The sequence below is a fragment of the Nerophis ophidion genome, linkage group LG05 (genome assembly GCF_033978795.1).
Source record: "Nerophis ophidion isolate RoL-2023_Sa linkage group LG05, RoL_Noph_v1.0, whole genome shotgun sequence".
Lineage (NCBI taxonomy): Eukaryota > Metazoa > Chordata > Actinopteri > Syngnathiformes > Syngnathidae > Nerophis > Nerophis ophidion.
The window spans coordinates 74993280-75010679 of NC_084615.1; the positions used below are offsets into that span (position 1 = coordinate 74993280).

The 17400-nt window shown below is 41.2% G+C and overlaps 1 protein-coding gene across 1 annotated transcript; it reads left to right on the forward strand.

Annotated features, from left to right (window-relative positions):
• Positions 1-3964: 3964 nt before the first annotated feature.
• Positions 3965-10529, forward strand: vma21 (vacuolar ATPase assembly factor VMA21). The gene is made up of 3 exons (XM_061901983.1): positions 3965-4130; positions 4348-4457; positions 9894-10529. Exons 1-3 carry the CDS (start codon positions 4069-4071, stop codon positions 10031-10033), a joined length of 312 nt encoding a protein of 103 aa, XP_061757967.1. The 5' UTR covers positions 3965-4068; the 3' UTR covers positions 10034-10529.
• Positions 10530-17400: the final 6871 nt, after the last annotated feature.

Below are 17400 nucleotides of genomic sequence, written 5' to 3' on the forward strand. Positions count from 1 at the left end.
AATATGTACTGTACTGTGCAATCTACTAATAAAAGTATCAATCAATCAATCAATATACTTTGGTTTATTGTGGCGGATCTTTACCTGGTTAAATAAAGGATATTGATTGGTACTAATGATCTAATGTGCAAAGACTAATAACAGTACAGTTAATATTTTGAGTTGCTCAACAATTTTGTTTCATTTTGCAATTATTTTTGCCAAAAGGTGTACATTTATTGCAGACAAAACAGTTATTGGGCAAAACCAGATAGTGGTGGATACAAATGAAAGCAGGTACAGAAACGATGATATCTTTGTTTTATGTAACAGGATTTTCCCAACACGGATAAGTAATTTGATTCTCATTACTAGGTTTTGGAATAGCTTCATTTGCCTGTTGTTATGTTTTTTGGCAACCACATCCACAAAGTCATTAAGATTTATGGCCCTAGCCTAGCCTTTCTTGATTCTACACTCAGTACATCCAAAATGCTTAATTGCTCATCAATCCTGTTTTTTCTCAGCTCACTCCTAATTAGCTTTGGCATAGAAAAACAGCGCTCACACTCAAAGGATGTGCAGTTTTACACAGTTTAAACGTTTGGTGGAACACCTCCTTAAATGGGTCCAGAAAGATAGACCTTAAATCCTAAATCTAAACCTAAACGTTAAATCTAAACCTAAATGTTAAATCCAAACCAAAATGTGAGTGCTAAATGTTGAATCTAAACCCAAATCTTGTCAAGACTTGGACTATGGTGTGGTTTGTTTTCCCGTGGTGCAAAGCGATTGGAACGGACATGGCGTGAAGGTAAGGACATCTTTTGATTAATAACTCAAAAAGGAACAAACGAAAAGCGCTCACAGAGGAGGTACAAAAACTTGGGTATGAAACAAAACTATGCACAATGGCAGAACTATGGACAACAAAAACAAAAACTTACTTGGACCGAGATCATCGGCATGGATAACATGGGTAGAGGGTGATGTCCCCAGGCTGAATGCCTGGCAACTACAGGCTTAAATATGTGCAGTGATTTACCGGTGCATGAGTCCAAATTAACCAGGTGCATGACATGATAGGTGCAAACTAATTGGAAGTCAACGTGACAAAAACAAACAATGTGCACAATGACAGGAACTAAAGGAGTCAAAAACAAAACAGAACATAACTTAACAAACACATGTCAAATCTTAGATTTAAACCTACATCTAAAACTAAATGTGAGCGCTAAATGTTAAGTCTAAACCTAAATCTTAAAATTAATGTTTTCTTTTGCAAACAAGTGAAGCGTTGTGGATACTTTCTGGAATCTCTGTAGATGTAACATGCAATTGGATAATTAAGTGTGTGGTATGACATAAAAGACTAGCTAGAGAGTGACGATGGCATTGTTTAGGTGCCTTCTCGTCTCTGTAATTTCATCTCCATATTCCTCAGTTCCTCTCCTTGTTTATGGAATCTTATAGAAAGATATTTGAAGAGGTGCATAAAAGATGGTATGATTTTCCACATGAGGTCAGACTTTGTGGATAAAGTATCAATGCCAGTCATCGAATGTATTCTGGATGATTTTTTGAAGGACAAAAGTCCTAAATGACAGAAAATATGAGGCGGTTCTTCTGCGGAATTTAACTAGAAGAAACAAAGCCCGTAAGGCCATTGGTACTGTGAGGAACCCAAGCTGGGAGATGATCAATCACCTTGAAGAACATGACCTTTGTAAGAAATTGGGCCTCTCCACTCTGTCACCTGAAGGTAACTGGATGACAAAGCAAGTTTAATGTACTCAGGATCTCTTTTTATATCTGGTCTAACCAAGACAAGCACTCCTAAACCAATGCAATGTTAATTTTGACAGTAGTGCCTCATGCGGTGTACACCCTGGACAAGTCCCCACCTCATTGCAGGGCCAACACAGGTAGACAGACAACATTCACACTCACATTCACACACTAGGGCCAATTTAGTGTTGCCAATCAACCTATCCCCAGGTGCATGTCTTTGGAAGTGGGAGGAAGCCGGAGTACCCGGAGGGAACCCACGCAGTCACAGGGAGAACATGCAAACTCCACACAGAAAGATACCTCGCCCAGGATTGAACTCTTTCCGCCCAAATGCAGCTGAGATAGGCTGCAGAACCCCTCGCGACCCCAAAGGGGATAAGCGGTAGAAAATGGATGGATGGATAGGTTTTGAATTTTGTTTCAATGAGACTAATCAAAGACTCGTTTGACTGATACCACCCTGATACCGAAGTACATGTCAAACTACTTCCATAACGTAAATGACCGCCATAACCACAACACCAGGGGGAGCTCGACAAACCACGTTAAACCCAGATTTCAATCTAACAAAGGTCTTAACTCATTCTCCTTCCATGCTAAATTGAAGTTGAAAACTTATTCGGGTGTTACAATTTAGTGGTCGATTGTACGGAATATGTACTGTACTGTCTAATAATAAAAGTTTCAATCAGTCAATCAAACGTGTTACATTGTATGAAACTCGGTAACTGCTAGGAGATCTCGCGATACTTACCAATGTCTTACAATTTTTTTTTGTTCTTATTTTAACTTTTATTTAGAAATGTCAATATTTACAAACAAACAGACGGCAGACAATAATCCAAATAAGTACAAAAACGGTACAAAACAGTACAAAAACCGTAGAAAATAAAACAGCACCAGGAGGTTATAAATTTAAAGCAACTAAAATAAATACAAATACCCGTGTATATATATATATATATGTGTATATATATACATATATATATATATATATATATATATATATATATATATATATATATATGTCTTGATTGGATTATCCAGAGAATAGTGCTCGATACCGTGGTAGAGCGCAATATGTAGGTGTGGGAAAAAATCACAAGACTACTTCATCTCTACAGATCTGTTTCATGAGGGGTTCCCTCAATCATCAGGAGATTTTAATGGAAGCATTGAGGGAACCCCTCATGAAACAGATCTGTAGAGATGAAGTAGTCTTGTGATTTTTTCCCACACCTACATATATATATATATATATATATATATTAGGGCTGCGAATCTTTGAATGTCCCACGATTCGATTCAATATTGATGATTGGGGTCGTGATTCCATTATATATCGATTTTTTCGATTCAATGCGATTCTCGATTCAAAACGATTCTGTATTCATTCAATACATAGGATTTCAGCAGGATCCACCCCAGTCTGCTGACATGCTAGTAGAGTAGTAGATTTAAAAAAAAAAAAAGGCTTTTATAACTATAAAGGACAATGTTTTATCAACTGATTGCAATAATTAAAATTTGTTTTAACTATTAAACGTACCAAAAATATGACTTATTTTATCTTTGTGAAAACATTGGACACAGTGTGTTGTCCAGCTTATGAGATGTGATGCAGGTGTAAGCCACTATTGTTCTTTTTTTTTATTTTTATAAATGTCTAATGATAATGTCAATGAGGGATTTGTAATCACTGCTATGCTGAAATTATAACTAATATTGATACTGTTGTTGATATTTTTTATTTTTGTTTCACTACATTTGGTTTGTTCTGAGTCATGTTTGTGTCTCCTCTCAATTGCTCTGTTTATTGCAGTTCTGAGTGTTGCTGGGTCAGGTTTGGTTTTGGAATTGGATTGCATTCTTATGGTATTGCTGTGTATTTTTTTGTTGGATTGATTAAAAAAAAATAAAAAAAAGGTTTAAAAAAAAAAAAAGAGAATGATTCTGAATCGCACAACGTGAGAATCGCGATTCAAATTTGAATCGATTTTTCCCCACACCCCTAACATATATATATATATATATATATATATATATATATATATATATATATATATATATAGACAAAGTGCAAAGCCATAGGCTCACTCAATTTCTGTAAAATAACTTTAAATTTGGAAACCGATCTCTTACGTCTTGTGACGGGTTCGTCATATGACGTCAACGGGTCTCGTGACTTAATGCGGAAGTGACGACACATTACAAGGAAAATAGCTGCGTGTTGACAGTCGCGTCTTTTTCCCCCTCCTAATTGTATTAATCTTTATCCTGCTGTTAATCCGAACAATAATGGACGGTTCTGATAGGACGACATCGGACTTTACAGGCGGACCGCCACCTAATTTTAGAACGTAGGAAAATTCATTTAATGTCATTTAATTTAACATTTGCTAGCGAGCTAGCTTAGCCAGTTAGCGTTGTGTTTTTATCCTGCATGTAGTTTGGCGTATAGGACACATGTCTACATCTACAATATTATGTGCAATAAACTGAATAGTCAGTTCAGTTGCAGGTAAAAAAAAAAAAAGATCCATCGAAACAGAACTAAGTGTGTTGTTTTGTTTGCAGGAATGAAGGCTCTCTGGTTTCAGCCCTGAAGACACTGCTGTTCTTCACCATCTTGATGATCACACTGCCCATTGGCTTGTACTTCGCTTCCAAAGCTTACATTTTTGAAAGTAAGTCTTCTTTTTGTGCCTTTTATCCACCAAACCGGCAAAACAATCACAATGTCCAAGCTTAGCAGATTATACCAGAATTGCATGACTAAATGCAACTTTAAAGGCCTACTGAAATGAGATGGTCCTATTTAAAAGGGGATAGCAGGTCCATTCTATGTGTCGTACTTGATCATTTCGCGATATTGCCATATTTTTGCTGAAAGGATTTAGTAGAGAACATCGACGATAAAGTTTGCAACTTTTGGTCGCTAATAAAAAAGCCTTGCCTGTACCGGAAGTAGCAGACGATGTGCGGGTGACGTCACGGGTTGTAGAGCTCCTCACATTCTCACATTGTTTACAGTCATGGCCACCAGCAGCTAGAGCAATTCAGACCGAGAAAGCGACAATTTCCCCATTAATTTGAACAAGGATGAAAGATTCGTGGATGAGGATAGTGAGAGTGAAGGACTAGAAGAAAAAAAAAAGACGAGGGCAGTGGGAGCGATTCAGATGTTATCAGACACATATGCTAGGATAACTGTGGATATCCCTCATCTGCTTATTGTGTTACTAGTGTTGTAGTGAGATTATATAGTCATACCTGAAAGTTGGAGGGGTGTGGTGACCGCCAGTGTCTCTGAGGGAAGCCATGGAGGAGCCAAGAAAGTCGCAGCTGCCTCTTTGACAGCTGCTGCAGGAACGACACAAGCTCCGCTCATGTTTACGGTAAGAGCCGACTTATTACCACAATTTTCTCACCGAAACCTGCCGGTTGAAATGTGGTATAGAAACATGTTCGCTTGACCGCTCTGTTCCATATTAAAGCTTCACAACAAAGAAATACCGGCTGTGTTTGTATTGCTACAGCCGGCTGCAATACACCGCTTTCCACCAACATCTTTCTGCTTTGTAGTATCCATTATTATTTGAACAAATTGCAAAAGATTCAGCAACACTGTGTAATTATGCGATAAAAACAGACTACTTTTAGCCGTAATCAGTGCTGGGAGAACATGTCCGCTACAACCGGTGACGTCATGCGCACGCGTCATCATTCCGCGACGTTTTCCACAGGAAGCCTCGCGGGAAATTTAAAATTGCAACTTAGTAAACTAAACCGGCCATATTGGCATGTGTTGCAATGTTAATATTTCATCATTGATATATAAATTAGCCAAAAAGCTCTCTCCCGGGTGCAGTTAGTCCAGAACGCGGCAGCACGACTTTTAACAGGGGCCAGGAAACGCCAGCATATAACCCCAATTCTTCAGAGTTTGCACTGGCTCCCTGTTCATTTTAGAATTGATTTTAAAACATTGCTGTTTGTTTTTAAATCTTTACATGGACTGGCACCTCAGTATATCTCGGACCTCGTCCAAATTTACATTCCTGCGCGCGCTCTGATGTCCGAGAGCCAGTTCCAGCTCGTGGTGCCCAAGACCAGACTTAAGACCAGGGGAGACAGGGCCTTCTCTGTGGTCGGCCCTAAGCTCTGGAACACTCTGCCCCTCCATGTTCAAACTGCTTCCACAGTGGAGTGTTTTAAGTCTCGTCTTAAGAGCCACTTTTATTCTTTGGCTTTTAACACTACGTGAGTTGTGTGGTCCTCTGTTCTCTGTTGTCCTCTGTGTTTTTTATACACTTTGATTTCTATTTTACTGTTTTAATTTATTTTACCCTTTAAAATAGTTTTTAATCATATTTGTTTTTATATTGTTTTTATTGGTTTTATATTTATTTATTTTTTGTTTTTATTCAGTCATTGGTGGAGCATAATATGTATATATATATATATATATATATATATATATTTATTTATTTTTGCGATTGTTTTTAACATGGCTGTGCAGCACTTTGGAAACGTTATTGTTGTTTAAATGTGCTATATAAATAAAGTGGATTGGATTGGATAAACTATCGGTAGTAGTGGGTTTCATCCATCCATCCATCCATCCATCATCTTCCGCTTATCGGAGGTCGGATCGCGGGGGCAGCAGCCTAAGCAGGGAAACCCAGACTTCCCTCTCCCCAGCCACTTCGTCTAGCTCTTCCCGGGGGATCCCAAGGCGTTCCCAGGCCAGCCGGGAGACATAGTCTTCCCAACGTGTCCTGGGTCTTCCCCGTGGCCTCCTACCGGTTGGACGTGCCCTAAACACCTCCCTAGGGAGGCGTTCGGGTGGCATCCTGACCAGATGCCCGAACCACCTCATCTGGCTTCTCTCGATGTGGAGGAGCAGCGGCTTTACTTTGAGTTCCTCCCGGATGACAGAGCTTCTCACCCTATCTCTAAGGGAGAGCCCCGCCACACGGCGGAGGAAACTCATTTCGGCCGCTTGTACCCGTGATCTTATCCTTTCGGTCATGACCCAAAGCTCATGACCATAGGTGAGGATGGGAATGTAGATCGACCGGTAAATTGAGAGCTTTGCCTTCCGGCTCAGCTCCTTCTTCACCACAACGGATCGGTACAACGTCCGCATTACTGAAGACGCCGCACCGATCCGCCTGTCGATCTCACGATCCACTCTTCCCTCACTCGTGAACAAGACTCCTAGGTATTTGAACTCCTCCACTTGGGGCAGGGTCTCCTCCCCAACCCTGAGATGGCATTCCACCCTTTTCCGGGCGAGAACCATGGACTCGGACTTGGAGGTGCTGATTCTCATTCCGGTCGCTTCACACTCTGCTGCAAACCGATCCAGTAAGAGCTGAAGATCCCGGTCAGATGAAGCCATCAGGACCACATCATCTGCAAAAAGCAGAGACCTAATCCTGCGGTTACGAAACCGGAACCCCTCAACGCCTTGACTGCGCCTAGAAACTCTGTCCATAAAAGTTATGAACAGAATCGGTGACAAAGGACAGCCTTGGCGCAGTCCAACCCTCACTGGAAATGTGTCCGACTTACTGCCGGCAATGCGGACCAAGTGGGTTTCAGTAGGCCTTTAATAGTGTCCTTGCAGTCTGCAGTGGTAAATACCTCAAATATGAGTATTCATTCATCCATCTATTTTACTACCGCTTGTCCCTTTTGGGGTCACGGTGGTGCTGAAGCCTACATCAGCTGCATTCGGGCGTAAGGCGGCGTACACCCTGGACAAGTCGCCACCTCATCACAGGACCAACACAGATAGACAGATAACATTCACACTCACATTCACACACTAGGGCCAATTTAGTGTTGCCAATCAACCTAACCTATTTTTGGAAGTGGTAGGAAGGTGAAGTACCCGGAGGGAACCCATGCAGTTACGGGGAGGACATGCAAACTCCACACAGAAAGATCCCGAGCCTGGGATTGAACCCAGGACTACTCAGGACTTTCGTATTGTGAGGCACATGCACTAACACCTCGTCCACTGTGCTGCCATGATGAATATTATGAATACTAATTATGATTACTATTCCTTTGATGAGTGTTATGAATACTAATTATTATTACGATAGATCGTCAACAACAAAATCACAAAAGTCGTTTCTAAGGGTGCAACATTTCGTTTTAACGATTCAATGTCATTGAGTACCAGTTGTTGACGTTACGATCTTAATAAAAAACATTTTCAGAGTACGTCCTTCGAGCTACGCACAACAAAGTGAGTTGAAAGTAAAAGTTGACTTCGTCTTCTGGGAGCACTCTTGGATTTTTTCCCGTGTAATGTTTACGATTTTTAATTATTTAAAAATAATCCAATGTATAGCTTAATGATGAATGTCCGCCACATTGTCAAATATTTACATTTTCATACTAATTAAGTCACACTTCCACACCCCGGTTGTTCTTTGTTTGGATTATTAAATGCACTAGTTTATTCTCTTTAAAGCAGGTTTCTTACAATACTCTGACTAATTATGTGCCCTTCTGTTTGTAGTGTTTGCTGATGTATAACACAGTTTGTTATGCTTCAAGTATCACTCTGTATTATTCTGATTAAGATAGCTCTGATTTAATCTAATCTAGTTTTAAAGGCCTACTGAAAGCCACTACTACCGACCACGCAGTCTGATAGTTTATACATCAATGATGAAATATTAACATCGCAACACATGCCAATACGGCCTTTTTAGTTTACTAAATTGCAATTTTAAATTTCCCACGAAGTGTCGTGTTGAAAACGTCGCGGTATGACGACACGTATGATGACGAGTGCGTTTGACGTCACCGGTTGTAGCGGACATTATTTTCCAGCCCGATCCAAGCTATAAGTCGTATACTTTAATCGCATAATTACACAGTATTCCAGAAATCTGTGTTACTGAATCTTTTGCAATTTTTTCAATTAATAATGGAGAAGTCAAAGTAGAAAGATGGAGGTGGGAAGCTTTTAGCCTTTAGCCACTCAAACACAGCCAGTGTTTCCTTGTTTACATTCCCGAAAGATGACTGTGCAGCTTTACTATGGATCAGAGCGGTCAAGCGAACATGGATCCCGACTACATGTCAACCGGCAGTTTTCGGTGAGAAATTTGTGGTAATAAGTCGCCTCTTACCGGAGACATCAGCGGAGCTTCCGTCCTGCTGCAGCTTCGTGACTTCCCTCAGAGACTCTGGCGTCAACACACCCGCGGCCACACCCCTCCAACTTTCAGGTACTATTTAATCTCACTAAAACACTAGCAACACAATAGGCAGATAAGGGATTTTCCAGAATTATCCTAGTAAATGTGTTTAATAACATCTGAATCGCTCTCACTGCCATCGCCTTTTTTTTTTTCTAGTCTTTCACTCTAAATTTCCTCTTCCAGAAATCTTTCATCCTCACTCAAATTAATGGAGAAATTGTCGCTTTCTCGGTCCGAATAGCTCTTGCTGCTAGAGGCTATGATTATAAACAATGTGAGGATGTGAGGACCCCCACAACTCGTGACGTCACGCACACATCGTCTGCTACTCCCGGTAAAGGCAAGGCTTTTTTATTAGCGACCAAAAGTTGCGAACTTTATCGTCAATGTTCTCTACTAAATCCTTTCAGCAAAAATATGGTAATATCGCGAAATGATCAAGTATGACACATAGAATGAACCTGCTATCCCTATTTAAATAAGAAAATCTCATTTCAGCAGGCCTTTAATGTCTATTTTCTATTTTCTGCTGGATTTACTCTTTATTGTATGCTGCAGCTGTCACATATACTGTAATATTGTACATGGTAATTGTTATATATTGTATATATGATATCGACATAATATATCAGTATATATACTATTCTCTGCATATATTGTATAAATATTACATATGTGTTATATTTTATATCACTATATTTAGCCTATTGGTACCTGCATTGTCCTTTCCATCTTTACACTTTCCATCATTATAACTGAGCTGCTGTGTGGAACAATTTCCCTTGTGAATCATTAAAGTTTGTGTAAGTCTAAGATCTACTGAACCTATAACCAATTATGTAAAAAAGCACACATTCTACATGGTTCATCATCTCCATGTTGTGTTCCTAGGTTCAATGAAGATGTCAAGTTCTGATAGCTACTTCTACGCCGCCATTGTGGCTGTGCTGGCAGTGCACGTGGTGCTGGCCCTGTTTGTTTACGTGGCCTGGAACGAAGGCACCCCTAAAGGGAAGGGAAAACACGATTGAAGCGCATCACCATTCCTACAGTAAGACCAGAGGCGAAGGGAAGGGATGTTCTTCCCCCCCCCACCATCATTACCATCAGCACCCTGGCTCGACACTAAGCTGTTGAGGGATCTGGTGTTGCTGGGCTTGAAGCTGAGGTTAGTGCATGACCCCATTGGAGGCCACTGGACAGCCTCAGCTCCTTTTGCCAAAGAGGATAGCTCTTTTGTGGAAGGGCTGTGAGTCTCTGTACAATAATCAGGGGGACATGTAGCAAAACATCTTTCCTTTTGATTTATTTACATCAACAATATCATTTGCAGCAATTTTTAACTTTTTATGCATTCAAAATACAACAAAAAGTAAGGTTATTTGTCTTATTGTATAGTCACTGGGGCACTAATAATGAGTAAAAATGGTGTAATTGTATCATGTTTTTTGTATAGATATTATTTGCTGATGTAGATATTGGTGTGAGGCTGATTATCTCCTTAAATAAAATTGAAAAAAAAAATTACGTTGTTTTTAGCTTTGTCGTTATTTTCACTGGAACTCTTCTAAGTATCCAAATGATTATGGTGGCATGATTATGGGAAGATTTAATTTCTTAAATAATAATTTAATAGCCCGGAAAAGGGTGGAGTGCCATCTCCGGTTTGGGGAGGAGCCCCTGCCCCAAGTGGAGGAGTTCAAGTACCTAGGAGTCTTGTTCACGAGTGGGGGAAGAGTGGATCGTGAGATCGACAGGCAGATCGGTGCGGCGTCTTCAGTAATGCGGACGTTGTACCGATCCGTTGTGGTGAAGAAGGAGCTGAGCCGGAAGGCAAAGCTCTCAATTTACCGGTCGATCTACGTTCCCATCCTCACCTATGGTCATGAGCTTTGGGTCATGACCGAAAGGATAAGATCACGGGTACAAGCGGCCGAAATGAGTTTCCTCCGCCGTGTGGCGGGGCTCTCCCTTAGAGATAGGGTGAGAAGCTCTGCCATCCGGGAGGAACTCAAAGTAAAGCTGCTGCTCCTTCACATCGAGAGGAGCCAGATGAGGTGGTTCGGGCATCTGGTCAGGATGCCACCCGAACGCCTCCCTAGGGAGGTGTTTAGGGCACGTCCAACCGGTAGGAGGCCAAGGGGAAGACCCAGGACACGTTGGGAAGACTATGTCTCCCAGCTGGCCTGGGAACGCCTCGGGATCCTCCGGGAAGAGCTGGACGAAGTGGCTGGGGAAAGGGAAGTCTGGGTTTCCCTGCTTAGGCTGTTGCCCCCGCGACCCGACCTCCGATAAGCGGAAGAAGATGGATGGATGGATGGATAATTTAATAGACATGCCCTGTCGAATCGCCAGCTCTCCACATGAATAAATAAACGCCGTACCTGAAATAAGACACACACAGCCTGCAGAACAGACAATGCATCTGTAATGCAGGAGCTTACAGTGGAGTAAGTGCATTCTGGACAAAAAGCTGCTAAAAATGTCATTCAAAAATAATTAGGGATTACAAAAAACAATCAAATTTACACTTATCATAATACATGCTGAATTATGGATTTATATTTCAATTTGTATAATACAATAAATAGAGTAGAATAGAATAGAGTTTTATTGTCATTGCGGTGAACAGGTTCAAAGAACAACGAAATTGGAGCAGATCCCCTAAGGTGCATATTCAATTTGGTAATATTAATAGTAAAAAAAGGTAGAAATAAGAGATATGTGTATATATATATCCACACACATGCATATATGCATACATATGAATATATATACACATATATGGGTTTGTGCAGCCCTTTGAGACACTAGTGATTTAGGGCTATATAAATAAACGATTGATTGATTGACATACATATAACATTATTGCACATTATAGTCCGAAAAAATAAAAATACATGACACATTAGGACATGATGTGCTCACTCAGTGCCTGTTTAATGCGACTATGGCTCTTGGGTAAAAGCTGTTTTTTTAGTCTATTTGTGCCAGCTTTTAGCACCCTATAGCGTCTGCCCGAGTGTAAACCGGCAGGTTTTGGTGAAAAAAATTGTGTTAATAAGTCGGCTCTTACCGTAGACATGAGCGGAGCTTGCGTCATTTATCGTGCACCTGTCAAAGAGGCAGCTGCGGACTCTCTTCCCTCCTCCGACCGGCCGCCCCCGTACTTGGGGTGCTTCCACCGTGGAGGAGGGGGGGGAAGAAAAGCTCAGCCTTGTCGAAAAAAGTGGCTTCCCTCAGAGACTGGCGGTCACCACACCCCTCAGACTATCAGGTACGACTATATAATCTCACTAAAACACTAGTAACACAATAAGCAGATAAGGGATTTTCCAGTAAATGTGTATAATAACATCTGAATCGCTCCCACTGCCCTGTCTTTTATTTATTTTTTCTAGTCCTTCACTCTCACTATCCTCATCCCGGATCTTTCATCCTCGCTCAAGTTAAGAGGGACATCGTCGCTTTCTTGGTCCGAATCGCTCTAGCTGCTGGTGGCCATGATAGTGAACAATGTGAGGATGTGAAGAGCCCTACAACCCGTGACGTCACACGCACATTGTCTGCTACTTCCGGTAAAGGTAAGGCTTTTTTATTTGCGACCAAAAGTTGCAAACTTTACCGTCAATGTTCTCTACCAAATCCTTTCAGCTAGAATATGGCAATATCGCGAAATGATCAAGTATGACACACAGAATGGACCTGCTATCCCCGTTTAAATAAGAAAATCGCATTTCAGTAGGCCTTTAATGCTTAACAGCCAGAAGCAAAGCTCACTATTGCTTTTGTATCCTATTTTTATGGACTCGCCGCTTTGTGACGTTAAGTTCCTGTTATACGCTGTCCTACAGTAAATGCCCTGAGCTCTTATTTTGAAGGCGTTACGAGCGTAGTTTAGGAAGCGAACGACATAAAGTGGTCCTTGTGTAAAACTGGAGCCGCTGTCACGCCAAATTTCTTCCCCCCTACAAAAACCTTCCCCCCAACCTCATTATTTTATTGGCTAAGTTTTATATTCATAAATGTAAGTTTCTTAATACCCGTCCTATCTTTTGTGCCTTTAAAAAAGATCTGGAACTTTACATTAAAACGCTCTCTATCTGTAACAACAAAAAAGCTGTGAAAACGATGATACTGTGTTGTTTGATGAATTTGAATAAGCCTACGGCTTTGCATTTTGTTTATTATATATATATTTTTTTTTGCTTCACGGTGGCAGAGGGGTTAGTGCGTCTGCCTCACAATACGAAGGTCCTGCAGTCCTGGGTTCAAATCCGGGCTCGGGATCTTTCTGTGTGGAGTTTGCATGTTCTCCCCGTGAACGTGTGGGTTCCCTCCGGGTACTCCGGCTTCCTCCCACTTCCAAAGACATGCACCTGGGGATAGGTTGATTGGCAACACTAAATTGTAGATTAATAATTCATTTTCTACCGCTTGTCTTTAATAATTTTGACAAAATAATAGAAGGATAAATGACACAACACAACACTAAATTGGCCCTTGTGTGTGAATGTGAGTGTGAATGTTGTCTGTCGGTCTGTGTTGGCCCTGCGATGAGGTGGCGACTTGTCCAGGGTGTATCCCGCCTTCCGCCCGATTGTAGCTGAGATAGGCGCCAGCGCCCCCCGTGATCCCATAAGGGAGAAAGCGGTAGAAAATGGATGGATGGATGGATATTTTTGCAATCTATTTTTATTATTTTGAACTTCCAACCCCCTGGCGCTGTTTTGTACTGTTTTCATAATGTTTTATATTGTTGTTTGTCTTACTGTTTGTAATTGTTGAAATTTATAAATAAACCTTTAAAAAAAAAAAAAAAAACCTTCCCCCTTCCTTTTACTTCCGTGGTCATGATTAATACAGACGTTTTGTTAACGCTATATTATAAAAATATAACGCTGTATTGTTAAAATACAGACGTTTTGTTAAGGCTATATTATAAAAAAAAACAGAACAAATAAAAAAAAACTACAAACACAAGCTATGGGATGACGTAGGAGGAAACGAGGAAATGTAAACCCGGAAGTAAATGCGTCATCCCATAGTTTGTGTTTATAAATTTTTTTTTTATTATTATTATTTTTATATATGATATAATGCTAACAAAATGTCTGTATTTTTATAATATAGCGTTATATTTTTATAATATAGCGTTAACAAAACGTCTGTATTAATCATGACCCCGAAAGTAAAAGGGGGCGGGGGTTGTAGGGGGGAAGAAATTTGGCGTGACACCGCCGTGTTTGTTATTGTGTAGTTTTATACAGTATAGGCGACGGACACAAACCCTCGGTTACACTTTTGAATTAAATATGCCAACAGAGGAAAAAAGGAAGAGGGAAAAATAAACCTTGTGATTTATGCGGACTGAACGGGTCTGATTCCCAGCACCGACACGTCACTTCCAAGAAACAACACAACCTGATGCACAGAATCAGCAAAGATGCAAAGTTTTTGAAGCAGAAAATGTTCCGTTATTGCGTGATAATCCTGGTTTTTATACCGCGTTTGGATGGTGGGAAATGTGTTTTGCTGCCACCATGTGACGAAAACAACTCATTGCATTTTTACCATGAATTGATTAACGTGGACCCCCGACTTAAACAAGTTGAAAAACTTATTCGGGTGTTACCATTTAGTGGTCAATTGTACGGAATATGTACTGTACTGTGCAATCTACTAATAAAAGTATCAATCAATCAAACCCTGGCTTAGACCTTTATTGTGAAAGTGCGTATCCTTACTGCTGCAACAGGATGTATTGCGCTTCACTAACCGGAAAATAGGAGAAAAAATGCCGGTGTTCGACGTACACGTAAATAATAAAAAAAAATCTCCCGGGCTGAAGTGTGAAATAAGAGTTTTTAATGTCCAGTTATTATCCAGATTAGTCTATAATACTTCTCGTCTATGGCTAATCACAACAGTAGACAGATTGGAATTCATCAAAAACGTACTCTTAGTAGGGTGTAGTTATTTTACTGTCCAGCAGGGGGCAGGGTAGCCATTTCTCTGAGCTTTTTGGAGGCCTTGCCTGCAGCTGCTTAACACTCTCATAAAGCATCAAACCACACTAAACTAACACAATAACTCATCCGGATACCTGATTTTATATGCTCAATTAGTAATAAACAATAAGATGTTATATCCCATGAAATTCTTCGCAGGTGTTTACTTGGAACAGAACCGATGGGTGTCTCCTCCAGGACACAGTATTGGCTTCCACTATTAGGAGTAACAATACAGTGGAAAGGGTACAACGCGTGAAAGGAATATTTAAAAAATAATGATTTTTAGTTGACAAAAGTCAATACTTATTTATTGCATGTGTCATACCTTAAACATGTTATTTTTTTAATAGTCATAAATAAGGTCACACATATACAGTGGGGCAAAAAAAAAGTATTTAGCCAGCCACCGATTGTGCAAGTTCTCCCACTTAAAATGATGACAGAGGTCTGTAATTTTTATCATAGGTACACTTCAACTGTGAGAGACAGAATGTGGGGGAAAAAATCCAGGAATTCAAATTGTAGGAATTTTAAAGAATTTATTTGTAAATTATGGTGGAAAATAAGTATTTGGTCAACCATTCAAAGCTCTCACTGATGGAAGGAGGTTTTGGCTCAAAATCTCACGATACATGGCCCCATTCATTCTTTCCTTAACACGGATCAATCGTCCTGTCCCCTTAGCAGAAAAACAGCCCCAAAGCATGATGTTTCCACCCCCATGCTTCACAGTAGGTGTGGTGTTCTTGGGATGCAACTCAGTATTCTTCTTCCTCCAAACACGAAGAGTTGAGTTTATACCAAAATGGATACATGGATGATACAGCAGAGGATTGGGAGAATGTCATGTGGTCAGATGAAACCAAAATAGCCTTGCCTGTACCGGAAGTAGCAGACACTGCGCGCGTGACGTCACGGGTTGTGGAGCTCCTCACATCTGAACATTGATTACAATCATGGCCACCAGCAGCGAGAGCGATTCGGACCGAGAAAGCGACGATTTCCCCATTAATTTGAGCGAGAATGAAAGATTCGTGGATGAGGAAAGTGAGAGTGAAGGACTAGAAAGAAAAAGAAAAAAAAACTAGACGGCAGAGCGATTCAGATGTTATTAGACACATTTACCAGGATAATTCTAGAAAATAAATAAATAAATGTTTATAAATGGGTTGTACTTGTATAGCGCTTTTCTACCTTCAAGGTACTCAAAGCGCTTTGACACTACTTCCACATTTACCCATTCACACACACATTCACACACTGATGGAGGGAGCTGCCATGCAAGGCGCCAACCAGCACCCATCAGGAGCAAGGGTGAAGTGTCTTGCTCAGGACACAACGGACGTGACAAGGTTGGTACTAGGTGGGATTTGAACCAGGGCCCCTCGGGTTGCGCACGGCCACTATACCACTGCGCCACGCCGTCCCTCCCCTTATCTGCTTATTGTGTTACTAGTGTTTTAGTGAGATTATATGGTCGTACATGTACAACCTGAAGGTCGGAGGGGTGTGGCCCTCCGACGAGGTGAAGGCAGATGATGCTTCCTCCATGTTGGAAGCATCCGGCTGTCGGGGGGCGGCCTGTGGGAGGAGGCAAGAGAGTACGCAGCTGCCTCTTTGACAGGTGTAGGAGGAACGACGCAAGCTCTCCGCTCATGTCTACGGTAAGAGCAGACTTATTACCACCATTTTCTCACCGAAACCTGCCGGTTGACATGTGGTAGGGAACCACGTTCGCTTGAGCGCTCTGTTCCATAGTAAAGCTGCACCGTCATTTTTCGGGAATGTAAACAAGGAAACAGCAGCTGTGTTTGTGTGGCTAAAGGCGGCCGCAATGCGCCGCTTCCCGCCTACATCTTTCTTCTTTGACGTCTCCATTATTAATTGAACAAATTGCAAAAGATTCAGCAACACAGATGTTCTTAATACTGTGGAATTATGCGATGAATAGAGACGACTTATAGATGTGAATGGTGCTCGACCAAAATGTCCTTTACAATGCGTGACGTCATCATACCGCGACGTTTTAGTATGGTACTTCCACGCGAAATTTAAAATTGCAATTTACCCAACCAGTCTACATGTGCTTTGTGGACTTGGAGAAGGCATTCGACCGTGTCCCTCGGGAAGTCCTGTGGGGAGTGCTCAGAGAGTATGGGGTATCGGACTGTCTTATTGTGGCGGTCCACTCCCTGTATGATCAGTGTCAGAGCTTGGTCCGCATTGCTGGCAGTAAGTCGAACACATTTCCAGTGAGGGTTGGACTCCGCCAAGGCTGTCCTTTGTCACCCATTCTGTTCACAACTTTTATGGACAGAATTTCTAGGCGCAGTCAAGGCGTTGAGGGGTTCCGGTTTGGTGACTGCAGGATTAGGTCTCTGCTT

Coding starts and splice junctions, on each gene's coding strand:
- vma21 (XM_061901983.1), top strand. CDS start 4,069: ATGGACGGTTCTGATAGGACGACATCGGACTTTACAGGCGGACCGCCA. Junction 4,131..4,347: donor CCGCCACCTAATTTTAGAAC/GTAGGAAAATTC, acceptor TTTTGTTTGCAG/GAATGAAGGCTCTCTGGTTT. Junction 4,458..9,893: donor CAAAGCTTACATTTTTGAAA/GTAAGTCTTCTT, acceptor TTGTGTTCCTAG/GTTCAATGAAGATGTCAAGT.